This window comes from Phocoena phocoena, chromosome 1 (assembly GCF_963924675.1).
Source record: "Phocoena phocoena chromosome 1, mPhoPho1.1, whole genome shotgun sequence".
Lineage (NCBI taxonomy): Eukaryota > Metazoa > Chordata > Mammalia > Artiodactyla > Phocoenidae > Phocoena > Phocoena phocoena.
The window spans coordinates 128,162,025-128,180,950 of NC_089219.1; the positions used below are offsets into that span (position 1 = coordinate 128,162,025).

The following is an 18,926-nucleotide window of genomic DNA, read 5'->3' on the forward strand; positions in this document are numbered from 1 at the left end:
GCCTATTATTATTATTCCCAGTGCTTACTTCTGTAATTATTCCTCTTCTTAGATATTAGCCCTAGGCTAATACCTAAAACCAATTTTACGCTTTTTCAAACAGGTTTTCAAACAGGTTTTACCAGCTCCCTCTGCTAACCCTTTCCAAAAGGATGAAACAGCTTAAATTCCTTATAAGTTCTGAATTTTGAAATCACACTTCTGGGGTTAAGGAACTCTAGACTTGGGAGAACTTGATGACGTGACAGTCACCTAATTGACTTTCTCCTATGGACAGTTCCTATGATGGTTCAAGAGACTAATTCAAGAGTCAGAATTTAGTACGTAGAAAGTCTCTTTCACTGGGGATTGTGGTTTGGAGTGACTTGGCGCCCTCTAAAGGCTACAATGAGAAGAGCGGTCGCTTACCACGTGCTCCCCTTTAAGTTTAGGGCTCCGTCGGAACTGTGACGTTTAGGAGGGTGGGGAAAGGGGCAGAAGTCGTTTGTGGCCTTCGAATCTGAAGGCTTTATTCTAACTCGTCATTTAGCCCTCCTTCGAGAACACGGAAGTATCAAGCTGGTGCCCTACACAACTTTTTTTTCCTCGGTGAGTATACTTTCTGCTGTCACTAGCACGACAGGAAAAACGGATGGTTTTTGTTTTAAACCGAGAGTACTTTGATTAAAGTCAGCATTAGTTTCTTTTTTATTTTTCTTTTAGAACAAGGAGTTTGTGTTTGGAATTTTTTTTTAAGACAAACACTATCTTTGGCTTTGGGCTGTGAGAAATAATTTGTCAAAATATCTGCTCTATGCCAACAAGGTAAGTGTCCTGGATTTTTTTTTTTTTTTTTTTTTTTATGGGGAAATGTTTCCAGAAGCTGCTTTCACAGAGGATGTATACTTTCCTTGGTGAGTACACTCCTTAAAAATGAATGTGATCTTGTCCTTCGAGAGCCTCTCGATTAGGGTTAAAGCAGCAGAATTAGAGAAAACCAGGAAGCAAAGGAACGTGCTAAGGAAACAAAGTTATGTTGTAGGGGGAAACCACCCTGAAGGAAGGTGTGGGTGAGAATAACAGAATCATGGGACTGTCTGTGATTCCAGGCTCACTTCTGATTTCATCTTTTGGATGAGATGGAATTGTGAGGCATTGGGAAACACAAAATACTCCACAAGTGTTATGTTAGGAAATACCGTAGCAAAGGAAGAGCACTGGTAGAGTGATAATAAGAAATATAAACAGATCCAAGTCCAAACTAATATAAATCATAATCAGCTACATAATTTGCTAATCATCCAAGTCTTTCCATGTCTCAAAAATGATTCCTGCATTTTCTGGTCTGTCAGGTATGGGATGGGGTTTTCATGTTGTTCAAAAGTCCAGTTCAGGGCTTCCCTGGTGGCGCAGTGGTTGAGAGTCCGCCTGCCGATGCGGGGAACACGGGTTCGTGCCCCGGTCGGGAGGATCCCACATGCCGCGGAGCGGCTGGGCCCGTGAGCCATGGCCGCTGAGCCTGTGCGTCCGGAGCCTGTGCTCCGCAACAGGAGAGGCCACAACAGTGAGAGGCCCACGTAATGCAAAAAAAAAAAAAAAAAATCCAGTTCAGTAGTTTAGAGCTTCTTTTGATTAAGGAACTAAATGTCAGCAACCTTTTGACCTACAATGGACCTTATGTTTCTAGCCCACTTTACAGTTTACAAAGAGCTTAACACACCTTATGTCCTCCCGCCCCTTCAAGCCTGCAGTCTTCTCTCCTGCCTTTCAATTCACATCTACTTTGGACACCAATTATTTGGCACTTAAACAGTCTCTAAATCAGTCTGTAAAGGACAAGGTGTTTTTTCCCAGGAAAAATACAGCCTACTATGTGTCTCTAACTAGGTCTCCAGGCATAGCTGAGCAGCCCAAGAGTGTCTGCAAGCATTTGTACCCAGAGCACACTGCTATTACAGGACGTACCACATTATATCATGTGTGTCAGCCTCTCTCCATATAGTGGCATCTTCCTGTGGACAGTCACTGGCTCTATATTTATTACTATTATTTAAGTCACTGGCTCTTAATCATCTTGGGGGTCCCCACGCTTGGCTCAGTACCTGCCCTTAGAGGTACACAGGGTGCATCTGTTGAGTGAATTAATTTGCTGCCAGTCTATTCACTGCAGCACATTTTGCATTTTAACCAGATCAATTAACAACTATTTCTTTCATATTATTATTGCAAAAACACAGCACAGAGGGATCTGCCAATTCCAGACCTCTACCTAGTGCCCTGGAAGTTTAAATGTTCTTATTGGTGGAGGCCATTTATTTCTGATTAAAAGCCACCTAAACCTTTTACTCAATCCAAAGGAAGTCATAGGTATGTTTGCCTATATGTTTCCAAACTTGTTGATAAATTTTATCTGCATGAGCTGTCTTTTCTGGGAAGAGAGGAAAGGAGGGAGTCAGTTAGGGAGGTGGGAAATGAATGCTGAGTAAATATTTGGTGCTAGGCAGTTCTGTGTAATTATTATCACTGTTTAAGACCCAAACAATCCTTCAATACGGCTATTTTTCTTATTTGCAAACAGTAAATCTTAAGGTGTGTAAGTGGGTTGTTTGGGGTCACATGCCTAGTCAGTGGCAGAGACAGAGTTCAAACCCAGTTCTGCTGCCTCCAAAGTCCATTCTTATTGCAGCCTGCCCAACTCTTCCAAATCAAAAGAGACTTCTAAATAAACAAAAAGTTTCAGGGGGAAAAGTGTAAATTTTGCTATAAATAATGAAGCCAGGCGTGAAGGTCTCAACCTTACAAAGGGTAGGGTGGCAGGTAAGATTTGGAAACAGGCAGCTCTGAGAAATCCCTCTGATCCTTGTTGCAAGTCCCTGCCTAGATCCTCCTCTGGAACCAGGTGAGTCCGAAGGGTCCAAGGGCTCAGCAGTCTTCTTCTGCCCTCTGTAAAGTCAGTAACTTCACTTTGGTTTTGTGCCTGGGGGTTCTGATCTGGCTAGGAGGCAAACTACAAAACCAAAAGGACAAAATCCCCCAAGCCCAACCAGAAGGTGTGGCAGCAAACCTGAGCTCAGGTGAGGGAAGAGGCTTAGTAGCAGGAATCACAGGACACTTCAGGCTCTCAGACCAATGAGATGTGCACATCCAGGCTCATACTCAGATACCCGAAGTCTCTCCAGACTCAACCTCTTATTAGCAGAGTGGCCTTAAGTCGTGTTCAGTGATGATGCTACATGTTTTCCCATTTACTGGTATTCAGGGCTCAATAAATATGTTCTCCCTAGGTTCCTCAAGGCAAACACCACTATGGTAAGTGTCATGACACTACAAAAGTCACATAAGAGTTATACAGCAAGATCTCTCCTCAAAAAGTACCATGTCTTCATAGGCAAAGTCAAATCAGTTAAGTATATTTTATAAAGCAAATACTTTGAGGTCTCAACTACTCTTTGTGTGTTTCTCAGACTGGCCACGAGGGTTGAGGGAAAGGCAGCACTTGAGAGTGAGGACACCTGACACTTCAAAGTCTTCCATGTGACATAAACCTGATTTGCTGAAATCAACTTGGTGGTTAGCCCATCTGATCAAAGCAAAAGCTATGTTGATGTTTGCAGAAGCCCAAACCATAAAATCAAGAAAAACTGGTTATAAATCCCCATGACACATTCACACTTCCTTAAATCTTTCCTGACAACATGGCATCCCCATTTCCATATGACCATATGACCACAGTTCTGTATTATGGTGAGTCAACCTTTCTCTGTGCAAAGTTAAGAACCTCCCCTAAATGCATGTAATATCTTTTTTGCTGGCAGGACATGGTCCATGACTAGCTATTCTTTAGAACTTTAGACGCTTTGAATAAAAACTAACATTTTTGCTTGTTGCAATTCCTAGCATTTCAGAGGGACTAGGTGTTAGCAAAGAGTCCTTTTAATACTGAGAGGATCTAAAGTCTTAAGGGGATCAAGGTCCTGGCTACACTAGCTAAAAATAAGAGCAAAATTTAATTGAGCACTTACTATGTAGCAGACACACTTCTATCACCCTTCCAACATATCTCAGTCATTTAATTTCATAACAAATATTTTAAATTGGTATTATTATTTCCACTCCCATTGTGCTGATGAGAAAACTGAGGCACAGAGAGGATAAACAACTAGCCTAAGGTCATACTGTAAATAAATGAAGCGAGGATTCAAACCAAACCGGTATGATTTCAGAGCCCTCATCTTTAAACAACATGTGATTCTGCCTCAGCTCAAAGATGAAAGGATCACTGTAAAAGTTGACTTCTATGACAAGGGTTCCCTTCTAGCTTTGTCATATAAAGATGCTCTGCTCAACCTATCTCATACAGAACACACCATGGCCAAGCGAGTTGCAGTGATTGGAGCTGGTGTGAGTGGCCTGTCCTCCATCAAATGCTGCTTGGATGAAGACCTGGAGCCTACCTGCTTTGAAAGAAGTAATGACATCGGGGGACTGTGGAAGTTTACCGTGCGTAGTTCATACCCTCCCACTTCCACCAATCATAATCTGGCCGTTTGCTTTGTCCCTGCCGAGGCATGGTCGCTTTAGCCTACCTTGGTGATCATTACGGGAGCAGCTCACTGCAGCAACACAAGTTTGTTATGGTGTTGTGCTGACCCCAGGCAGGATGCAGTCTGATAGGTGATGAACTTGGACAACTGGCAGGGTAGGGACAAGAGACAGTTGGAGGAGAGAGGAAGAAAGAGTTAAGTGTAATACACAAACATAGTATTGGAAGTTACGATGATTTCTGGAGCAGGGACATTGTAAGACAAAGTAGCAGCGTGTCACATTGGGTAGCTGAATGGCATTGGTGAATATGGAGCAGATGACACTTTAGGAAGGACAGAAGTTGGCATCAGGGAGTGGAGCCCCAGCCCCCAGGCATTGTTCAGGTCTTTGGGAAGAGAATTGGCAAGGGTGAGGCAAGAATCCAGACCTTGAAAGGTCTAGGGGGTATTTTTCACATGATCAGAAGAAAAAGAACACAGGCACTAATCCACCCTTCTTAGGAGTGTGATATGCAGCCTAGTGGGGTGTGCTCAAGGCTAGGCCAGCTGTTAGGTGACTTAAGCATCAGGAATTGGGGCTGGAAATGACTAAATACCCCCTGCCTCTGGCCAAAATTGGTCCTGGCTACTGGGAATAGCAGGGCCTTCAGAGGGAATAAAAGGACCTGCCCCAGTGGTAGGGTATAAGGTGTCAGAAGACGGGAGGCCCAAGTACTAAATGCTTTGGTTGGGGAGAGAAGAGCAGCCTTTAGTGGGAGCTCAGGGTTGGGGAGGGTGCTTCAAACTGATATGAATGAGGGAAGCCTTCTTGGAGTAGGCAGCATTTGCCAGTCTTTGATGGATGGTGAAGAAAACAGAATAAGCAAACACATGTAAATGATCACAACCCTAGGATTATAGCATACTGGCGGAAAATAATTTTTTCTGGTGTACTATGGGCCTCTTCAAGCCACCAAATGTCAATGTGGAAGCAAGTATTAGGTCTGCTGTTTGACCCCATGGTTGGTTTGGTTTCCTTCTCCTATTGTAAAGTGATATAGATTAATTTTAGAAAACAGTACTGAGTTAAACAAAAGAAAAATACAAATTAAATATAATATCAATTCTCATGAGTCAGCACTAACAAAATTTTGATGTAATTTTTTCCAGTCATACAAATACTTTTTTTTTTTTCAAAAATGCAATTGTAGTATTCATTTTCATCCACTGAACAAGTACTCGTGTTGTCCCTCTACCAGGGCCTATGGGAAACAAGATGGACAAGGACCCAGCCCTCCTTACTGTCTGGTGGGGAACAGAAACAGTAAACAGACCACTACAATGCAGTGTGATTGGTTCTGTGCTCAAAGTACAGTGTGCTGGGGCAGGGCGCAAGAGCTACCTTGTGAAGGTCTGTTGGGTCATGGAAGGCTTCTTAGAGAACATGATGGTGAAGGAAGAGACTTGAAGAAGAAAACTTCAGCCACGAGAAGTTCACCGGTGCCTTTAATATAGATCTTTTTGTTTTGTTGTTTTGTTTTTGAGTGACAGAGATAGAGACAAGACAACAAGTTGAGAAGTCCAGGAGAAAACACAGGCTGCCAGTATGTGATGCTTCTTTCATGACGACTGAGATAAGACAGAGAGAGACAAGGCTGGAAGGAGATACAGGCTGAAAGGGAGTTTTGTTTTGTTTTGAAAATTTGAGTCTTCAGTATTTTAAGTGTGGATGGGAAGGAGCCAATAAAAAGAGAGCGGTTGAAAATATCCATAGACAATAAATAGAAAAATTAGTGAGGAGTTCCTTAAACAAAGGCAAGAGGAAGAGGTGCAGAGCATGAGTGGACGGAATAATCATGGCAAGGGAAGAAGGAGAAGATAAGCAAGATAGACCGTGGGCCTGTGTTCATGGAATATTTTAAGGACAGTGTCATTCTTGGAGAGCCCTATTAAATGTTGTTAGCTTCTTTGTAGATTGAGAAAGATATCATATTTAACAATTCCAACCCCACCAATGATTTCTGATAACTATAGCATGGAGGCCCAATGCTAACTTTTCCAGGAACCCTTTGGAATTACAAGTGGAACGCTAACTGCTGATGATCTCTGTTCTCTTCCTCCTATCCCCCCACCACCCCATCAAGCTAACTGTGCTTTCACCACAGGAAACTTCTAAAGATGGGATGACCAGAGTCTACAAGTCATTAGTGACAAACGTCTGCAAAGAAATGTCATGTTACAGCGACTTCCCCTTCCAAGAAGATTATCCCAATTTTATGAAGCAAGAAAAATTTTGGGACTACCTCCAAGAGTTTGCTGAGCACTTTGACCTTCTGAAATACATTCGGTTTAGAGTAAGATACCTTGGGTTATGGAAGGTTAATGAGTAGGGGCTGGCCCATTCACCAATCTGATGGAAATGGGATACTTAAGTAAACTTCTTCCTGACTTTCTCTCTATATGAATAAGGCAGATAATAATCCTGCTGGTCATGTTTTACTCAAATAAGTCACTAAAATACTGAATTTCCTGGTTCTTCCTCTAAATTCAGACTCTCATTCAGGATAAAATTTAGAATGTTTTTGAGAGGAAAGGAAAAATGGATTTTGTTCATGAAACCCATTGGGAAGAAATGACTAGAAGTCTGAACCACAGATATTATAATGGGTCAAAACTCATTTTCCTAAATTTTTTCAACATTCGGTGTTTTAATTCATCTCCTTGTCACCAGGAATAAAAACTGAATGTTTCTTCCTTGCAGTGAAGGCATTCAGATGTTTTGGGTCCTAATCTATATGACCACTTTTGAGACTTTGCACAAGTTATTTAACTTCTCTAGGGAAAAGATAAGCCAATGTTAACAGACCTCCTATCGTGGGACTGACGTGGCCCACTTGAAATAACAGACATGGTTACCATACGGTCATTGTATGAGGTCCCAAGATGACTGATGGAAAGCGAGTGTTTGTCTTTTGCTTTCAGACCACAGTGTGCAGTGTAACAAAGCGTCCCAACTTCTCCGAAACTGGTCAGTGGGATGTTGTCACAGAGACAGAGGGGGAGCTGGACAGAGCTATCTTTGATGCTGTCATGGTTTGCACTGGACACTTCCTGAATCCCCGTTTACCTTTGGAGTCATTTCCTGGTGAGTCATTTCTGCCTGAAACCATGCCTACTCTTCTGGGTTCTTCTAGAAGTCACTGATTTGTAATTGGAAATACTTCCTCGTGATTATAGACAACTTTATGTTTACCCTCAGAAATAATATGTACAAAATAACTCTGAAAGTTATAAAACACTATAGAGGTGTCAGATTTTATTATTTACTTATTAATATAAATGCTGATGTTATCATTTAAGTTTTATCATGCCTGTCTGATTCAAGCTCAGTGATCACAGAAGGCTCAAAACTATCAGATCGGTCATGGAAAAAAATAGGCTTTGAATTTCGTCATTAAATTACAGGTCATTTGAATCAGGAGTGACCTGTAATTCAATAACTTAAAGGAAGTGAGAATACAAGGAAATTTGACAGAATTTTTTTTAAGAAATAGACCAGAAATTATACATACAAAGAAATGTTGTCACCCTTCAAAATAGTCATCACAATAAGAATCCATCCACCTCTTAAAGCAGGGCTATCCACACAAAGGAGTTTTAGAAATTCCCCTTTGGAAGTGCTTTTGATCCAATGGCACATTCTTTCTAATATACTCACTATTAGCAAATCTCCAACTTTTGAAGTCAAGTGAGGATTACTAAAATGTAGTGAAGCTACTCTTCTTCCGTTACTCATAAGTGGCCCTAAAGGCAATTGAGTATGAAGTTTTGAAACTTCTTTTAGGAATTAAAAGAACCTTTAAGAAATGAAAATGTGAAGAAGAAAGTTTGCAAACCTTAGACAATAAAAAATGAAATATAAATCTTAAAACATAATTTCAAATTAACAAACTATTCTATTTTCAAAATGTGTTAGGGACCAAGGGAGAATTCAGTACATAATTTTACAAAGAAGCAATATTGTAAATGGTGGGTCAGCTTCAGGCTTGCTGCTAGTCTATGGGCTAAATACATAATCACATAGTACCAAAGGAATATATAACTGCCTCTATAACAATGTTTCTATGAGGAAATATGTCACAAGTGTCAAATAAGAGATGCTTTTGGAATTAAGTGTCTTGTCAGGTTTGAGGTGGCTAATCCTTTACTCCTAACTACCTTCAGTCCCACTGCGACTATAACTAAAGAACACTGCTGCAAAAGAGCAATCAGGGGCTGAGAGGTGATGATCTTTGTGGCAGTATGAAGTGTCCAGACTGGCAGAAGTGGGCCCAAGGAAAGAGACTGGCTAAACATAAACTAGAGTAGCGACATAGTTTTGGATCATCTTGAGAGCAGACATTTCTACATACTTTAATGACCTCAGGGAGGTGGGGGAGGAATAATTGTAGTAGAAACATTGAGGTGCCCCTTTCTTTTGCCCTAAAACCCAGATATTGGAGAAGGAAGAAACCCACACACGTAGATTTTAGAGGCTCCCCCTGAGGGGGTCTTGGTTTATGACCAGACTTTAGAAGAATCTATTATGGGGGACAGCAGGACAGATAATCCCAATTTCCTCTGTGTTTCCAGAGTGAGGTATCTTGGTGAATGGATACGATGTAAACTTTCCAGGAAGTTCTGGTCTGCTACAGTTCCCTGCAGGCAATGGCCCTGGATAAGTAGCATTTAGCATAATGGTTATGAACAAAGCTCTGGATCCAGACCCTGTGCTAGTTGCTTAATCTTGGATGAACATAACCTCTCTAAGCCTCAGCAAAGTGGAAATATAAGTTCCCATCTCAGAGTAGTGATGAGGATTAAATGAGATCATCCATGTAAAATACTTAGTATAGTACAGAGCACACAGTAAGCACTCCATAAACAATAGCTACTACTGTTATGAATCATGACCTTTTGTAAGCTGTTATCCACCATCTGAGAATTGCTTGGAAGAACCTGCTTCCTAAGAAGCAGATGCGTCCCCCAGACGAAGAAGTATTTCTCCCTCTTAGTTAAGTTATAACCCCAGTTATAAGCCTCAGCAGCCATTCCATCTCAGAGTGCTGGATCCTCCCAGAGCCCATACAGGAATCACGGGATGGGTGGCACAAAGTGCAGTTCTGCAGGTCACCCCTCTTGATTCTTTTCTCTCCCACACCAAGAAGTTGTGTAAACGTGACTCTCTAAACACACATCAGTTGTAATCATTAGTTACAGATTAGTGGTCGCAAATGCCTAATTATATTTGATCAATTATTAACAAATGTTCTTAAACTCTGTGAGCGTTGTGCATGGACTTCAAGCTTCTGGTCTTCCTTCTCCTAAGGTAGTTTCTAAGCATTTTTCAACACATAACAGTAGGGGAATAAGTATAAGATGAAGAAACCACAATAGCAAACTACTCCAGAGATATTTGCTGACAAGGCAAACTAGGCCCTGTGCCTCCTAGCAGACCGTTTTTTTTCTGAATTAGTAGTTTTGATTTACCAAATAGATTCCTTTGGGGCAGGGGAGGGGGCAAGGCATTATTGACGTATCATTGATTCAGAATTACCTATGCATTCCATACTTTTTCTTGGGTCCCCTGCTCAAATATGCAATTATGGAGAACCTATTATTTGAAAAGCATTGTGTTAGGTACATACAAAATCTATGAACCAAGGTTGAGCCCTCAGGAAGCTTCTCTCCAGCCAAACCTCAGTGAATAGGTTGAAGCCCCACTCTCTAATGCATTCGAGGCACGTGTTCTTCCCCCTTCTTGAAACCCTCTTAGGGCTTCGCTTTTCAAATTCCTAATCATCTTTCTAATGTCATTCTTTGAAAAAAAAAAAAAAATCACATCCTCCAGGATGACTTCCCTGGCTCAGTCTAGGCTGATGCCCCACTGAAGGCATCATAACACCTCCTGTTCTGGGGGGCAGCATAGTATCATGCTTGACAGCTGAGCCCAGAGTCAGATGACCTGACTTCCCGTCCGGCTCTGCTACTTACTATATGGCCTTGGGCAAGTTGCTTAACCTCTCTGTGCCTCCACTCTCAGCATGAGTAAAACTGCATCATAATACTGTTCACCCTATGGGGTTGTTGTGAGGTTTAAATTAATTAATAGGTATAAAATCCTTAGAAGAATGTCTAGGACTTGCTAGTAAGGTCTGAATAAGCGTTAGTTAGCTCTTGTCTGTTTACCTATTTCTCACTCAAGGATGAACTCTTTAAGGGTAGAGACTGCCTTTTATTCTCACATCTCCTAAACCTAAAACCTGAAACAGTGCCTTGGGCTATACAATGTTGAAAGTACAGGTCATGTAATATAGAGTTATTAACCAACTGTACTTTTTCTTGTAATGTCCCTGCAGGCCTCATCTGTGGGGCTTGTCCTTCTCCTGCCCTTGGTTGCAATTTCAGGCCATTCCCACCGCTTTTCTGCTCACTCTCAAATAATGGAAAGTCCTCCTCTGTCATTTTTTTTGTTTGTTTGTTTGGCCGTGCCATGCAGCATGTAGGATCTTAGTTCCCTGACCAGGGATGGAACCCGTGCCCCCTGCAGTGGAAGCAGAGAGTCCTAACCACTGGACTGCCAGGGAAGTCCCCCAACTTCTCATTTTTATAGCTGAAATGTTCTGCCTCGTGTAATAGTAAAAACTGGCAATTACCTGTAATGATGAAGCTTCTCCCCTCCCCCAGCCGGCTCCTGCTTTGTGCTGACAGCAGCAGTGAGAAGAGATGGTGCGCTTGGCTGCTCTCTTCCTCTGCCAGTTCCTCCTCCAAACCTTTCACTCACCAGCTGCAGTCTCTGGCCCTTCCAGAATTGGAGTCAGGGCAAGGAAAAGAAGAAGTAAGGGGGCAGGAAAAGTCTTTCTCCACTGGCACCAACCAGGTGCTAGTTCTCTCAGGCCTTGGGGGTGTTTAAGATCCATGCTTTGTGGGGTGCTTTCCTAGGCTCTGCTCCACAGAGACGCCCCATGACTAGGGATCGTTCCGTGCAGCCCCTGTTGCTACAGACCAAGCACTCTCAGACTGGCCACTTTACAAGTCCCTAAACCCTAGCTCCTCCCCAGGTCATTTCCATAGACTATCTATTAAGGTCTCATTGCCAGTCCAGATGGCTACCTTGTGCAAAGTCCCTTTAAATTGGCATCAGACAGGCTCTCTCCTACATGGCTTTCATCTGGTCCACATGAGACATGTATTCCACACTGTCAGCAGTAGTAGATGAAAAACTTGCTACTGGTGCAGCCACCCCTTGCAGGCAGTTCCAGTCACAGCCTTTCAAGCGTGGGTCACACACCAGTCTCTGTGCTCCATAGACTCCAAGGGTCGAGGTCTCACAGGGGTCTCCCAGAAGCCCCTCCCCTTTTTGTCAAGGAGACAAAAAGTGCAACAGCACTTTAAAATCCTTTCCTGAAAGTCTCCAATTTCCAACCTCTGGCCACTTCGACTTCAATCCCTGAAAGTGAGAGGCAAAGGATCACAAAACTGGTCTGCATACACCTTCCTTGCAAATTCTGCCTAGTGGGTTTAGCACCTCCCTGGGAACGTGGCAACTATTTGTTGCCATATTTAGTGCATTTAGTTTTCAGCTTTGGGGGCCTCAGCAGGCAAAGACTCCTATTAAAACATTGTGTTATATATAGTAGCTCTTCAATAAATGTTATTGAGTAAATGAATGAATCAGTGACTGTCTGGTAGGAGAATGATAGGTTCCAGGAGACAGTTTCATCTTTTTACATTAAAATTGCAAAAGTACTTGAAGTATTGGGGTGAGAGGCTGAGGAACCCTCTAAAGTGCAGCGCCTCCCTTTCCGATTCATTGTCAGTGCTTCATCTCACCGGTCACAGGGTCTGAAGATGGCTGGCCCCATCGCTGTTTATTTCCTCTGCCACCTCTCATTGCTGAAGCTGTTACCACCGACCCTTTCGAGCTGGTCCCCAATGAGGGTCCTCCTGCCCGGTGCTGTTCAAGCCAAGAGGTCAAATTTGGTTCAGAAGCAGAGGAAAGCTTTATTCTTTGATCAGAGAGCGGACAGGTGCGAGATCTGGCTCTAGAGCAGGCGACCCCCAGGACGTGGTGGGGCTGCTTTGCGGGGTTCTGTCAGCAGGGAGGGGGCAGAGACAGGCACAGGCTCACACTCCAGATCGAAGTTTGGACCCAGAGACTCTGCGCACAGCCCATCACCGCCACCACCTTCAACTGAGGGTCACGTACTGCGCTTCTGCACACTCCCCTGAGCTGAGGCATCAGCGCAGCCGTTTCACACTAGGAACTCAGGTCTGAAGGGCCAGAAGCGAGGCCTCTGCACGCAGCACCCTGTGAGCAAGTGACACTACACTAAGCACAAAGGAAAAGACAAAAAGGTTAAACTTTATCTTATTACCCAGACTGGGCTCTGCTGGTGACAAATCCCTCCTCTCTTTTGTCCTTCTCCTCATTCTTGAGGGGCGCTAGGGGGCGCAGGTCCATCTTTTGTACCCCCCGGAAGAGGACCAGACTTCTTCCCAGATGCCTTTAGATGCGTTTGATGGTCACCAGGCCTCAACACTAACTGTTCATATTGCTGAGCGACCATGATTTATCTAACCCTTTGGAGACAAAGAACACCAGATAATTTAAGATACATGGTCCAAATATTAGCAAGAGCAAGATTTTCCTAAAAATGCAGGTATCTAGGTCTTTTGCCTGTAGGCAAACGTGCCCTGATATGGAGGCTCACTGCAGTGGCCTAAGTATCCCTGGTCACACTTTGTTGTTTTTTTGGAAGAAAAGCTTCAGGTCAGAGAGAGGTTCGCATGAGTCAGGGGGAGTCCATGGCCCCAGGTTGTCTCTCCAGAGGTAGCGTTTAGGGTCCTCTTCATTCAAGGGTGATGTGCCCACAGAGCGATCCCTGCAACGTCAGGGCAGAGTAGGTGGTTAGGGTCACCGAGTGGGGTCCGCTCCCCTTAGGACTGAGCTGGTCTTGCAGGCTGCTGGTTTTCCAGGTTTTTAGGTGTCCCCAGTCTCCTTGCCAGAATGGGTAGAGGGCCAGGTTGGTGGGTGCAGGCAGCACCTGGTTACCATATTCCATGAAAGCTTTCATAGTTTCTCCTCCCTGGAGGGCACACTTGAGTTGTTCCATTTCAAGTTAAGGCGTCCCTTCTCTCGGGCTCGGGTAGTGGCTGTACCATAGATGAGTTCAAATGCACTTAACTTTCACTTATCCCTTGGGGCTAATCACATGCGGAGCAGGGCAACTGGAAGCAACTTCATCCAGTCTTCTTGAGTTTCTGGACATAGCTTGGCTAAGGCCCATTTCAAAGTCTGATTGGAGCTTTCTACTCTCCCCAACAACTGAGGTCTCTAGGCTGAGTACAAAGTCCGCCCACAGTGCCCGTTATCCCCTTCATCACTTGAGACACAAATGCTGGACCATTATTACTTTGTAGGGACCCTGGAAGCCCAAACCTGGGAATTATTTCTTTTAGTAACGTTTCTATACACCCAGAAAAAGAGTCTACTAGCACCAAGAGATACCTGAAATTGCCAGGTACTCTCGCCATGCCAGTGAAATCAGTCTGCTAATCTTCCCCAGGATATGTCCCTCTGGTCTGAATGGGCCTCACCTGGGGGCCTCTAGGGGGTCTGGTGTTGGAGTTGTTCATTGTGCAGATGGGGCATGTCTCAACTATCCGACTGATTATACTTTTCATGCCAGCAGTTACCATGACCTCAACTAGCCAATTATATACCTGTAGTGAGTTCCTTGATAAGCCTCCCTGATGGCTTGATAAGCTGCAGTTTGGGTGAAGAAGTATTGCCCGTGTTCACTAACTAGCCACCCATGGCCTCCTAGATCTCTGTCGAAGCCCCATTTTCAGGCTCTGTTTAATTCTTCCTCTGTGCAGATTGAGGAACAATTGGATGGATCTGGCCTTTGAGGTATGAGGGGTAGTTGCCAAGTTACTGGTTCTAGGGCTGCCCTTTCAGCAGTTGCATTGGCCTTGTCATTTCCCTTTATTACCTCTGCATCCTTCTCTTGGTGACCCCTACAATGAATCACTCACCTTTTTTGGAAGCTGTACTGCTTCTAAGAGCTTCAGTATTTTTAAGCCATGTTTCACCTGTTTATTCTCCACAGCAGGCATACTTCTTTCCTTCCAGATAGCCCTGTGTGTGAAGGATGGCATATCCTGGGAATCTGTGTAAACATCTGTGTAAAATCTTCCCTGTCTAAGACTCAGGTGAAGACTATCAACTAGGCCTTTTGGACAGAAGTCCCTGGGGGTAGGCTTCTTGCTTCTATGACTTAGGTCTGGGAGGTCACTGCCTATCCTGCCAGCCTTTTTCCTTCTCTCATAAAACTGCTCCCATCTGTGAATCATTCCTCTTCAGTGTTTGGGAGAGGTCACTTCCTAGGTCAAGGCGACTGGAATAGATCGTGTCTACGGCTTCTATATAATCATGCTCCAAGGGCCCTATTTCTGTGGGTAGCAGGGTAGCAGGATTTAGCCTGTGACAGTTTTTTTATGGTAACAACTGGGTTGTCTAAAGGCATAGCCTGAACTGGAATCAACTTTCTGGGGGTTAGCCATTCTGTTCCCTTAGAACTTAACTGAAGCCTGAACCCGGTGTGGAGTCCGTATAGTGATTGGCTGACCAAATGTTAACTTTTCAGCCTCCTTTAGCAGGGTTGTAGTAACTGCTATTGCCGGTAGACAAGAAGGCCATCCCTTAGTAGTTTGATCTAATTGTTTGGAGAAATAAGCAACCACCTGAGTAAGGGGTCCCATTTTTTGAGCTAATACCCCAAGGGCGATTCCCTTTCTTTTATGAATGTAAAGGTCAAAGGGTTTAGCTAAATTTTGGAGGGCCAGGAGAGGAGTCTGAAGTAACTGCTTTTTCAGTTCTTCAAAGGCCCCTTCACATTCTGAATTCCATTCAAAAGGATCATTATCTTTTCTTTTCAACTTTTCATACAGAGTCCCAGCTATTAAACCATAGTTAGGGATCCAGATGTGGCAAAACCTGGCCATCCCCAGGAAACCCCTAAGCTGTCTTTTAGTTTCAGGAGGGGTGAGGCAGCAAATGACTTCCTTCCTTTCCTGGGGTATGCTTCTCTTGCCTTCTGTGAGAACGAAGCCTAGGTAGGTCACCCTAGTTTGTGGTGCTTGAACCTTTTTCTTGGATACCTTATATCCTTTATCTGCTAGGTTGTTCAGGGTGGTTATAGTATTTTTGTCAGAGGCCTCCTCAGTACGGCTGGCAATCAGAATTTCGTCTACATACTCGAGGAGGGTTCCCGCCTCCAGATGTAGATCTTTTAGATCTTTAGCTAAAGTCTCCCCAAAGATGGTGGGAGAATTTTTGAACCCTTGAGGCAGGACTGTCCAGCAGTATTGTTGTTCTTGTTGCATGTTTGGGTCCTGTCACGCAAAAGCAAAACTTTCTTGTGGCTCTGTGGTTAATGGAATACAGAGGAAGACATCTTTTAAATCTGATACAGAGCCCCAGGTCCTGGTGGACGGTAAAGCGGCCAGCAGGGTGTAGGATTAGACACTACTGGGTGTATATCTTCAGTGGCTTCATTGACTGCCCTGAGGTCCTGTACCATGTGGTATTTCCCACTGGGTTTCTTTACAGGGGGAATGGAGGTATTACAGGCTGACTGACATGGTCTAATAAGGCCCTGGTCAGTTAGGCCCTGTGACATGGGCAGTTCCCAACAAGACCTCCCAGCAGAGTGGGTACTGTTTTCTATTGGGCCATGTATGTACAGATTTTAGATGGACTATCATGGGACTGGCTCCTACAGCTCATCCCATCCATCCCTGGGCCCAGACCTCGGCATTTATTCCAGGGAGATCAACTTGCTCTGTCTGGGGAGGTTTGTCCTCAGCCATTAACATTATCATCTTGTGCCCTTTGTCTAAGGGGACACCAGTCTCCAATTTGTCTCCCATTAGGTGTATAGTAGCTCCCAAGATATCTCTTCCTAGCAGAGGTACGGGGCACTCGGGAACATGCAGGAAGGAATGGGTGGGCCTATGTTTGTGCAGTTTCCTTCTGATGGTTCTATGAATGCCCGTTCTTGGACCTTCCCTGAGACCCCCATAATTTTACAACTCTTGTGACTGAGTTTACCTGATCTGGTGTTCAGAACTGAGTAAGTGGCATGAGCGTCAACTAAGAACTCAACAGGCTTTCCCCCCATGTCCAACATTAGCTGGGGCTCCTAGGGGTCAACTGGTGTGCCAGCTTAGCAGCCCCCTGGCCCCATCATTCTTCATCTATCTGGCACTCCCTTCCAATGACTCAGGGTGGGTGGTAGTGTAGATTCAGAGGCATTTCCTGAATGCACTTCTGCACATGGTCTGCTGAGCTGAAGTGTCAGGCACAGCCATTCCACACTAGGAACTCTGGTCTGAAATGCTGGGTACAAGGCCTCTTCACATGGTATCCTATGAGCAGGTGAAAACTAGACTAAGTACAAAGGAAAAGAAAAAGGTTAGACTTTATTACCCAGTTTCTACTTTTATTTCCAGGGAATTGTTAATGGACTTTGCCAGTGACACAGCCACCACTGTAAATAGCTCTGCTTCCACTGTTACTACCATTCCTAGTTTATATGAATCCATGGTTTATGTCTGTTATATATGCCAAGGAGATAATTACCAAAAAAAAAAATCAAGAGGAGAAATATTTGGTAGCCCTTTTCATATATAGTATATCAATATCGTAATAGTGATACTTCCATTGACAGAGTGTTAGGAGCTTGAAAGATCAGTCAGAAATACAAATATAAATAACAAAAGAATAAAGTCTAAATAAGCATACAGTATAATAAGACATTAAGCGTATAATAAGACACAAAGTAAAATAAGCATGAAGTAACAAGCCTAAATCACAAGAATAATTACTTTATTTACATGAGAACATGCCACACAATTTCTTTTTGTAAAAAAGAAAATTTCTTAGTTCAATTTGTAAACATGTTATATACATAAATCACATTCTGATAGAATATATCTATTGGGTAAAATAACATGCATCAACAGTCTACTTCTTGTCTAGGATGTTCAGGTCATGCATGAGATGTTTCTTATTATTGTCTGCAGTAAGCTTGATTTCCCTAAGTAATTGCTTTAAAACGGAACACGCATGAAATATAAGTTCTCCTATGTTTTTAACAAGGCATGTTATACTAAATCAGTATCTGAGCTTACAGCATCCGGTGGGATAGGGGATGATATACTGGTTCTACTGCCTGCAATTGGGAGCAAGAACAAAGGGCTGCCATATTTCTGGGACTTGCCTTTTCCCACAGACCCTATGCCTGCCAACGAAGGAGTTACAACTAACTCTAGATATTTCTGATCCCTCTGTCCCTTCAGGAATCCATAAGTTTAAAGGCCAGATCCTGCACAGTCAAGAGTACAAGATCCCAACAGGCTTTCAGGACAAACGCGTCTTAGTGATCGGTCTTGGGAACACTGGAGGGGACATTGCAGTGGAGCTCAGTCGAACCGCAGCTCAGGTACACCATCTCTGCATCTGCACTCCCACCCCCAGCATCATTTCTGGTGTCTGGAGAGTGGTATTCAAGATTATAAAGCACACCGGCCAATAGCTAAATTATGTGGACACAGGGTAAGTGAAAAAAAAATCTTGAAAATCCCTAAAGCCTCTCATAATGCACGCTTTACAGAACTGAAAAGATGTCCAAGAGATGCCCAAGAAGGGTCTAAGAAAATTGTGTGGATGCCAGACCACTAAGTATTTTTCAGAGGTACCCCTGGAACAAGATCAAATGAGCAAATTGTTCTACCCATGCCAACTGTCTTTCTTTCACACTCTCTCTCTGTAATTCTGGAGAGAAAAACCATGTAAAAAGAGAAAGGGGAGGTTGTTTTCTGAACAGCTCCAAGTTTTCAATTCGGAGTCAGATTTGTACTTCGTTTTGAGGTAAAAGCACCCGTTACTTTGCCCAAGAAGTATGCATAATGATTTTAGAAATTCCAAGCATAGATCCACAAATTAGAATCTATTCCACCTTATCATAAATTATAGGACAATGATTAGATTTAGAAATAACAGATTTTTATTTAATTTAGTTAAAATTGCTTGCTCGAAACCTCACTTTAAATCCTACAATATTTACATGTAAAACACTGCCAGCTCAATAGCACATGTCTGCTGGTACTATAATTCTTTACTTTAAACATGATGAAAATACTTAACCGATACATAGATCAGGTCAAAGTGATTTATGAAAATAATGACAGCAGGGGGAACACCTAGTCATTTGTAGATCTAGGTACAACTTCAGCAGTCCTCTGTTGTTATAAGACCAGAATGTTATAAATCGTTTGAGACATAGTGAAGAAAAATACTACAAAAATGATGCACAT

The 18,926-nt window shown here is 43.3% G+C and overlaps 1 protein-coding gene across 1 annotated transcript in view; it reads left to right on the top strand.

The window, feature by feature from the left end:
• The first annotated feature begins 4,347 nt into the window (after positions 1-4,347).
• FMO4 (flavin containing dimethylaniline monoxygenase 4) overlaps positions 4,348-18,926 on the top strand; it is a 28,846-nt gene continuing 14,267 nt past the window's right edge. The window contains 4 exon segments of the mRNA XM_065874828.1: positions 4,348-4,479; positions 6,668-6,856; positions 7,485-7,647; positions 17,910-18,052. Of these exon segments, the coding sequence (XP_065730900.1) occupies positions 4,348-4,479; positions 6,668-6,856; positions 7,485-7,647; positions 17,910-18,052 (627 nt within the window).